The sequence below is a fragment of the Magallana gigas genome, chromosome 6, assembly GCF_963853765.1.
Source record: "Magallana gigas chromosome 6, xbMagGiga1.1, whole genome shotgun sequence".
Classification (NCBI taxonomy): domain Eukaryota; kingdom Metazoa; phylum Mollusca; class Bivalvia; order Ostreida; family Ostreidae; genus Magallana; species Magallana gigas.
Genome location: NC_088858.1, coordinates 47,378,211 through 47,388,227, shown reverse-complemented (window position 1 = coordinate 47,388,227; position 10,017 = coordinate 47,378,211). Strand labels below are relative to the sequence as shown.

General features: G+C 35.8%; 1 protein-coding gene and 1 long non-coding RNA gene across 2 annotated transcripts; both read right to left on the bottom strand.

Annotated features, from left to right (window-relative positions):
* Positions 1 to 628: 628 nt before the first annotated feature.
* On the bottom strand, positions 629 to 3,046 carry LOC136276590 (uncharacterized). Its single transcript, XR_010715109.1, has 3 exons — positions 2,845 to 3,046; positions 968 to 1,262; positions 629 to 757 (listed from the first exon to the last, which is right to left on the bottom strand). It is a non-coding gene; the product is annotated as an uncharacterized lncRNA (long non-coding RNA).
* A 1,205-nt stretch (positions 3,047 to 4,251) lies between these two features.
* On the bottom strand, positions 4,252 to 9,911 carry LOC105337001 (uncharacterized). Its single transcript, XM_011441536.4, has 4 exons — positions 9,765 to 9,911; positions 8,339 to 8,967; positions 7,159 to 7,367; positions 4,252 to 6,455 (listed from the first exon to the last, which is right to left on the bottom strand). Exons 2-4 carry the CDS (start codon positions 8,946 to 8,948, stop codon positions 6,279 to 6,281), a joined length of 996 nt encoding a protein of 331 aa, XP_011439838.3. The 5' UTR covers positions 8,949 to 8,967; positions 9,765 to 9,911; the 3' UTR covers positions 4,252 to 6,278.
* Positions 9,912 to 10,017: the final 106 nt, after the last annotated feature.

Sequence of the window (10,017 nt, the reverse complement as noted above, 5' to 3'; positions counted from 1 at the left end):
GACTCTCGTCAGTCTCTTGACTTGATTTGTTTTGCTAATTGCGTTTCCATTTGCGTGTAGTAGAAATGATTTATTGCCTAATAGGTAATTTTCTGAATATTCTGTGCATAATATTTAGGACTCTAAGTGTTATTTGACTTTGTTGTTCGCGTAAAATTAATTTGGCACGACAGATTCACAATAAAAGTAATTAAAACAGATGGAATAAGTGAGAAAATAAAGTTCGTGTCATTCGAAATTTTCTCTGTGTTTATTTTTAGACTGTTTAATGGATTACAAAACATTCTTATAGAATACTGAAGAAATAAATATTTTATTTTTTCATTAATTAAACAAACAAATGCTTAGTTCAAAAGAACTACACATTTCGTTAAAGTGTTGTTAATAAAAATGATTTGATTTAAATGTTGTTTTTGTCCTCAAACAACGCCTTTCTGCCACAAATTAAAAAAAAGATGGGGGGGGTATTTATATTTAATTTTTTCTAAGGTGCGAAGGACAAGAATCGGATCGTGATCAATCATGACTAAAATTAAAATATTACTAATACACATCCGGGGTTATCGGCTTGTAATCTTTAATGTATACATGACATGCACTGAACTGTTGTCTGATATATAGTACGCAACCACCAAGGTCAAGGACGGTTAAATGATAACAATCTTTATATATTCAATATGTATCATTGATCAAATTTAAATTTTAAATGTCATCGTCCTTGATGTATTTGCATACCGTAAAAGGCATTCGTGTTTACCTAAGGAAGAAGAAGAAAAGTGTTGTATGAATAAACAACAATTGTTATTGTCATACGTAACATATTAATGCATAGTTAGTTCACCAAGAGGCCCACTTGCGCATACAATTATTGTAAACTCTAAAAAAAAAAAAGCCATGGACGTAGGCCATTGAAAAGTGGCATATTTACTGTATATTTTATAGAATTAACTAGGGATAGTATACTTACTGAACAATGAAAATCGTCCGATGACTCCTGTGTATATAATTGCCAATCAACCTAAACGGTACAACCTATTGAGTAAAATGACGTTTATTGTGTAACGATAGGCTGATAAATTGCGTGTGTAGACGTGACAAACATCTGGACATCAATGTGAATGTGATTTAATTTTTACATCGTTTTTTTTTCTTCAATTTTCGTATGGTGTATTCCCGCCTCATGTAATATCAAAGTTGCTTACTAACTTTTCCTAAACAGCGGCTTATGATTTCATTTGCCTTCCTTTCCACAATCAATAAATCTGAAAGCATCATAATTGTGGTTAAAAAAAATCCATTATGATACGCGTATTTGTATCACAATTAGTTCATAAATTTCTAAGTGCCAGTAACTAAAACTGTAATCACTAAAATAAAAGAAGCTCTATCGTGTCCCGAGGGAAAGAAAGGATAGTTATGGAAATGTAGGTCGCTTGATATAACTAGGAGGTTAGTGGAGTAACCTAGAGGAGATCGACTCCCAGGATTAACCTAGTCAATACACGGAAATAAAGTCACACTCTCCCGTCAGTTCGTCCATCAGTCTGTCTTCCTTTATTTTGTCTATCTGTCTGTCTCTTGTTTTTGTCCGTCTTTTTTTTTCTTTTCTTTTTTTGCTGCATCTTCTTTGTCTGTCTTTTTTGTAAATCTGATAGTTTGTCTGTATGCCTGATTGTATGCCTACCCTAAAATGTGTCCGTTTGTCGGTCACTGGAGGTTAGTAAAAGCATGTATGAGCTACAACAGAATATAACGGTGAGATTATTATGGAAATTGTTGAAAAGAAATATTGAAATACAAGGTATATGAAATGTAGGACATGGTCAATCATATACATGTTAATATACTTTATTCTGTAGTATCGATGATAAGATTTAATTTATTTCCTGTTTAAAACATTATGTTTTTTAATCGGGGGAGGGGGTGGTTCTAGATTTGTTTGTCAAGTCTGTGTTCTATCTTTATATATTTAAAGATATAATCTATGAATGTGAGGAGTTTTAAAAAATCATTTAAAGCAAAGTTAAGGTCTACTGGACAATATTTGTTTTCCCCAATTTTGGCGCCATATAACAGGGTTTTCTTGTATTTATCAATCGTTACATCGCTCAGACAGACCCGAATATCGCACCGTGCTCATTTCATTTTCCTCTTTGATGTCTCACTTCTCTTCGATGAAAAAATAGATATATGCGTTGTTTATATTAAACTTATTTTCTTTGGAAATTTATACTCTTAAAGAAAGCAACAAAATATAGAAAACTCTGCTAGACCGTACATATTTCTTTTTCTTGCTGTTTTTCCCGAAGTTTTTTATTTCACTGGATACCTTTCAAACGTTCAGATATATGTGGTAGATATATTGCATGGGTCATAGATTAAAAGAAGATATTGGTAAAAATACAACATTTTAAAAATGAAATTATACAGGCTATAAATCAACACATTTCTGACTCCGGTTATCTTGACATTTCTTACCGTTACATATCGAGGCATTCGAGTGGTATCTTGATTATTCCTGATCGTAATCGCACAGATGTTTTGCCATAAAAATCCGAGTAACATCAAAACTAACAAACCACCTTATATTTCATGATTTAAAATAATTAAAACACTGACAAAAATAAGTAATGCATGAATTAATAAAGTGAATTATTAACCAAATCATCATTAAAATACTGATTCGATTGTAAAAGAACTAGCGTCAATTTAAAACAAACTCTCTCTCTCTCTCTCTCTCTCTCTCTCTCTCTCTCTCTCCGTATCTCATACACGTACGCATACACTGACAAAATACACATGTACACAACGTGCTTGTTGCATGTATATGTATAACAAAAGTACCTGCCCAGGTGTGATGTTAACAATCATGTGTTTGTACCAATAGTTGGCCCATGTCTTCAGGTAACGAGCTGAAAACAAGGACATCATTGTTCGCTGTAAATAGAAATGAAGCCTAATTTCAGACTGACGACAGACTTCCTCACGACATTTGGTAACACTATCCCGTGTCCATGTTGTTTTGCAGAACGGAAGAAATGGATGACTACTCAGATGTAATTGATAAATCCAGTTAACACTTAATGATCATCAATTACCTAACCCTTTTCCTTTTTTTTCTTTTGTTTATTATGTAAGCCAAAACATTGTTCAACAATAAATTAAAACAATAATTGAAAAATAATCTTGATTTAAAAGGACGATTAAAACTGTATACTTTAGTTAGAGTCAAGAGTATTGACACATATAGCACGCACTCTCCTTCAATTGCTTAAACAATCATTACGTTCTAGCGCACCAGGTTTGATTATTTTTTTTTCCATGTTGGTGTCAATGTTTAACTTTTTTAAAAATAAAAATCATATTTTTTCCAACGATTATCCATTATTTCTGATGCCTAAACTTTAGTCATGTTAAACACATAAAAAAGTTAAAAGTTAAAAAAAAAGAGTTAAAAGCCATGATAATAGTGATTCATATTTGAATTGTGTTGTGGGCTTTTTCTTTAATGTATTATATAAATACCATTTGTAGATTTTCGTTCGATTTGTGTCCTTAATTACAAAGAAAGCAGGAGTAATTGAACTCGATGAGACATCGTTTTTGGTTACTTAATTAAAATACAAGCGAAATCAAGCAGTATTATAGGGCATTAAACTTTTAAAGAGACGATGTTGCGGTTACATACATCTGCTAAGTATACAATGGTTTTGACCCCTGGAGGGGAAGATTTTATTATGAAATTATATTTCGCCTCGTCTAGACACTTAGTAAAAGAAGTCCTTTTGTGATATTTTTCAAGTCGTTTGAAGCGACATGCGTAAGTTACTAAAAATAAAACTCCGTAGTTGGGTTTTATTGGCGGGCTTCCAAATTTCGGGAAGGAATCATTTATATTTTTTTCACATTTTAATGCGCTCTTAAATTTGTTTAAAAACAAGCAGACCCTTTAAAAAGACCGATCGTGCTCTCTCGGTTACAGCACGCGCGCTGAAGATTGGCACGTTACACGCGATCGGCCGTTATCTGTCAAATTTGTATATCGCTGCAACTGCTTTCTCAAACAATTACACTATTTCCAGATTTCTGCGTAAAGTGGATAAGTTTTAGACAAACACATGATTATTCCCGCGAAAGATATCTTATATATACATGTACGTACGTTTGTGCAGGAAATCGATTTGATTTTTAAGTATTGAAATCAAATTCAATTTAGCTGTAGGAATAAAATCTAAATAGAAAACATAAAAAATCATTTGCATAACCTTTATTTTGATTTTTTTCATACATTATAAAGTTTTCATGTAAAACATCATGTTTTTTTTTAATTTTGTAATTTTTCAACTTTTCAATAGAAAAATAAAAATCGACAGATGTACCCCATAATATCACTCGTTGAACCCGATTTCTACATGGCCAGTGTAAGCACTATCTTTTTTAAAATAAAAAAACCCAAACAAACATCCAATGCCCATCGCAAAAATAAATCGCATGGCGTACCTGATATAAAGGAACAACACTTAGTGCTAAACCGCCTCCCCCGGTTTTCCAAGAACCGAGGGTGAACTAACATACATGATCATTGTGCGCTTATAATGTGTGATTGACCAAAAAATTACAATGTCATATATTTGTATGAAGAATAGGAGGCTTCCTGAGGTCCTTTGCACAATAGATCTGTTGTGTAAAAACATTAATAAAATAATAGCTAGTGTGATAATGTAGGGGAAATGCAGAATGTTGATTAAACAAATATCAAAAAAAAAAAAAAAATGATGAAAAAGATGTGTGTATATTGAATTGAATACTCGTATTTCATTACTAAAAATAAAGTGACGTTTTGAATACAAATTTTGTTGTAAAATTGGAGAACATTTCATTGTTGGCACACATGATAGGCACGTGACTGACCGGGGGATACTAGAAGTCGGCTGACTTGTAGCAAGAAGTTATGAGATCATAGGAAAACTCGGCAAAATATTTTTTGAAACATCTCAAAAAACTGAACTATTTACAAGAAAATATATACAATAGTAATACAATGTTTAAAACTCTTGTATCCACCTTTTCTTCATATGTCGAGCACAAAAAAGAATGGAACCAATTAATTCAGCGCTATATACAAGTCACAAACACAACAACCAAGTCTATGGATTATACTAGTTAGCAGTGAGAGAGGAAGTGATTAGAAAATCGTTTAAAACAGCATTACAAATATAACTGAACAATTGCAGTTTTCCCTTCCGGGTCGTGCTATCTATATTGGAAAAAATTACGTTTTAAGGTGAGCACAAAAGTCTGAAGAATTCGTTGTGCACCCTACACTTTACATCAGAGTAAAATAAGAAGAGCACAATACGTGCTTCACTATCAAAGCGCTAGTCATCTATCGCGCTCTCTGCTTGGTTATCTGATCTAACTAGAAAGGCGTCGCCCCATAAAACAATAAAACGCAAGGTCAGACACCATGACTGTGTCAAATCGATACATTCCTACAGAGTCTATCATTTTCTATACTTGTGTTACGTTTTCCTGTTTTTTACCCCCAAAATCGATAACCGCAGTCTAATTGCAGTGATAAAGTCAACTATAGTTATGAATCAGGAAATGAAGGGTGGGGTTTTTTACTTCTCTCACTCCCTTATGACTATATACCTCAGCTACAAATTTAACTATTTTTTTTTTCAAATCGAAAAAAAAAAATTCTGAACACATTTTTCGAGCACGATAAACTGTTTGATTTGCTAAGAGTTGGAGCGTTTGAACACAGTGCACTTTTTCGACACCTTGAAAATGAAAACAAAATTCTAACGGCCCGACATATTGAAGTACTTTTTGTGTGTAATGGTTGTTTTTTTAATGCGATTTCGATGAGTTTGCACCAGACATTTGATTAACCATGATGTCGGAATGAGAGACATGCACCAAAATATTGTATACTCGTGTGTCAGCACTAGAACTAAACGAGAAAACACTTAAATAAAAAAGAAAATGTACACTAACTAGTAAAAAGGACACAAATGAGATCCAAAAACCGGGCGAGGCCCCGATCTGAGCAAACAACAGCGATTATATCGATATTATACTAAAACTACAGTAATCTCGCCAATCTACGTTTTTTGACCCAAAGTCAACCGTCTGTTTACAGAACAAAAGAATCCATTGCATACTAACAGTTGATAAATGAAGCACCCATTGGAAGCATTTCGACAAGTTTCACGTTAAGGTGGATGTCACAACTCACATCTTATAACTACGTCACGCGGACGCTCACGCCGTCAACATTTGGCGGGAAACACGTCGGCGTCTTCTTGGTCGTTGTCGGGGTCAAGGTCGTCGTCATGGCGAACAGTCACCGGGCTGGAGATGAAGCTCCTGAGACTATCCCACAGGTTGGCCATGTTGAACCTGGCCGACCCCGGGAACGACTGGGGTCCCATAAAGAGACTGGGTCTCTGCAAAAGAAAAAAAACCCCATCTGATATAACCAGACAAAAACTTATTAGTTATCAAAAATAACATTCATATACAGTAATTTTTATCTTCGTGGCAACAATTTGATAACAACTCTCGGATTTGATAATGCCAATGCTATCTGTGGTTTTGGCCTGGATATGTCACGGAGCGGTTTTAGCTCAAGGTTACTACAGTGATTTTCCTACATTTCCCTGTTGCGTAAACTAGCGGGCTTGACACAAGCGGGCATCTGCCTTATCACGACGGATAAGTTTTATGTACTTTAGGATGTAATTGAAATTGACAAACATCTAGGACGCTTGTTTTTTGACGTTTGTCAAAAATAAACATTTACAACACACCAGTTGTTACGCCGTACGCAAAAGAACTCGGTGAACTATAAGGGTGTGGGTACATATATTAATTGCTTTCCTTTTATCGTCCTTTTTACCCCGGCATTATGTGCCAGACATAACGAGGGGGTATTCCTGGGGACAGGAGCATCTAGTGCTAGCTATTATTTCCACTAATGGTTGCGGTTATGCTCGATTTGAATCTAACACACGATCATAAGCCCCACTCCTCTTCCAATGTTTTATAGAGTTTTTCATCTAACACATCAGAGAAATTGACTTGACATTTCATAGGTAGACAAAAAGACTAGTAGTTCTTGATACGGCGGGGTGGGGGTGTTCTACTCACCCTGAGGGGCGTGGTGAAGGCCTCGTGGAACTCGTCGCTGATCCTCCGGAGCTCTCTCCCCACGGCCTGCTCTTGTTGCTGGCGGAGGGAGGGGACGTCCGGGAGAGAGACCGAGCGGTCACGTGACGTCGGAATGATGTCAGGAAGTGGACTAGAAGAGGACGGATGTTGATCCTCCGCCGAATTATGGCGGTTTCTGGTCAGGGAATCTGTAGATAAAGCAAAGATTTAAAAAGTGTCAAACTTTTTGTGTGAAGAACTAAAATATCATATTTTTGATATATTTTGTTCGAACAGTTTTTTATTTTTTCCGTATGAAAGAATTGTTATGATATGATAACAATGTGTAATTGGTTGCCAATTTCCGCAATGCCATTATATAAACTGATTTAGTAATAGTTTAAATAATCAAAGTTTCAAAGACGGAATGGTTGTGTGTTGACTTTGAGATAATGGACAATAGTCTACATGGAATAAAACACATGATCATGGTGATCGATAGCGATCTACAAGTCTATTTATATCGCTGATGTAATCATACCTGGAGAGTGTGAGCAGGTAAACCCTCGTTGGGGTTTACCCTTAGGTAAATGCAGGTGTAACTACAAAGACCTTGATTTTGAACATTGAACTTGATTGAAGATAAAAATTCTAATCCAACTTCTAGCTTATTTGTTTACACAAGAGACACATTACATCAACAGAATATCTATCCGAATGATTGATTAGAAGAGCTGTGTCAACCTCTTGTCAGGCCGACCTCATTTATATCAGCAGAAGACAGTTACCCTGGCGACGAACTTTCGTCTCATGAAGTACTAATAACCTAGATTTGTAATAATTATTATTAGTACCCTCGTCAACCATGTAGTTTTGCGGGCCCCTGATCTTACAATGACACACGAAGAGCAGAGCTGGGAGTTCACCACTTCAGAAATGCATGCAGTTTCCGCGCCACATTTCCGCAATGACTATCATCTGATTCACGATTTTGGCATTATTTCAGAACTATAAGTCTCACATTATGAACTGAATTGCTGGTCAATAAACTTTTCATACTTATTATATACACATCATCTCGAGTATATTGAGTTCACGAGGGAGGGAATTAGTCTAAAATTGGTTCCAAATGCACTTATAACATATATGAAAAAAGTAAAACAACATATATAACACTAACCTCGTACATGTCCATAGGGGTGAAAACGGTCTATGACATCGTGGACAATTTGGCAGGTGGGGTTCGGAGTCTGGGTCCCCACGGACCGGTTCACGATTGGTCGGAAATAAACTCCATTCCTCCTAACTCGGCTACGAGTCCGCTGCACACACGGTGACGATATACACGACTCACTGCTTATTCCCTGTATTATATCCAACTCCATCTCTGCCTCCCCTCCCCGTGGGAAGGGTGCAGAGGGCCGGTTGGGCACGGGGATCGAGGGATGAAGCCCGGGGGAACTAGGATTGGACAGGACCATTTCCACTTCCTGGTCACTGATATCTCCGGACACCGGGTCCTCTAATTCACCGGAATTCTCTAAACTTTCCTGTGCAGAGGGCTCATCTGACAATGGCGATGATGGGATGTCATCAAAACTAAACATAAGCTGGTTTCCAAGGGCAGCACTTGCTGGTGAATTGTCCGTGCCATATCCACTGTCGCGTTTTCCGGAAGATGGTCTCTTAATTTTCTTGTCCTTGGAACACACAGAAAAGGCTGAAGGGCTCTCGTCTGGTTCGTCTACTTCAAAATTCTCTTTAGAATTTCCTTTAGAAGACTGTTGCATGTTGAACTACATCAGGATTCTGTAGAATTAATCTAAGCTGTATTTCAAGTTATCAAAAAATAGCCATCTTTATCTTACACTCGATGCTAGAGAAATGTCTTAATAATTGATGTTCACTGCATAAATTCAAAACAAAGCTGGACGCTTGCCAATTTTAAGTTTACGTTTTGGAAGGATAAAAAATATAGTGTACAGGCTTTAGTACCGACATCACTTCTTCTGTTTTAACATGTTCTATTTTTCATTATTTAAGAAATGAACTCAATGTCTACCCAAGTTATACTCGTATAACCTGGGTTGGGGCAATTTACGCTTTATAATCCGCGAAGCGGATTATAAAAAAGCGTAAATTGCTCCAACCCAGGTTATACGAGTATAACTTGGGTAGATATTGAGTTCATTCCTTATAATTTAATTTTCTGGAATTTGCTGTACAAATTGAGTCCGTTTTATTTTAAAAATGATATAAATCTGTTCAAAATTCAAACGTAACGTCAAGTGAATTAGTACGTTGGTGCATTGTGACGTGTCTTGTGACGTGCAAACCAGGTTATACAAATTTAACTAAATTTTTCTATCCAATCAAATGCCGCGTTACAACCATAATTAAATTATACGTTAATGTATTTCACAACATGGAAATGAAAATTTACATTTTGTATATATAATTAAACATTACGTCATATTAATTATAGTATTTTCTATTACATAATTAATATGCACAAAATAGCATATATTATCAAACAATACATAAATATTGACTGTTATACAGCTATTTAAATGTATACCAGCATAGGTTATCGACGAAATACTTACCTATAATCTCTAGAAGGTTGTGAACGTTTCCCGCAAAAAATCGGTAGTAATAGTAATTTGCACACGTGAACCGTGATATACGCATGCTTGGTTTGTTTGAAAACACCATTGCATCATTATCCATATATGGAACCAACCAATCAGAAAATACGACAGGTCTGGACTTGTCCAAAGCGCATCTCGCGAGTGACCGCCCATTTTCTCAGAGTTAAACTGTAGACAAGGGTATCCTCACAATACCTTCAGAGCCAAT

What these genes read in the sequence shown, in the direction of transcription:
- LOC105337001 (XM_011441536.4), bottom strand. Translation starts at nt 8,948, where the DNA reads ATGCAACAGTCTTCTAAAGGAAATTCTAAAGAGAATTTTGAAGTAGAC. An exon ending in CCCCTATGGACATGTACGAG is followed by an intron (nt 7,368 to 8,338) that starts GTTAGTGTTATA and finishes CTTTATCTACAG; the next exon opens with ATTCCCTGACCAGAAACCGC. An exon ending in CCTTCACCACGCCCCTCAGG is followed by an intron (nt 6,456 to 7,158) that starts GTGAGTAGAACA and finishes TTTCTTTTGCAG; the next exon opens with AGACCCAGTCTCTTTATGGG.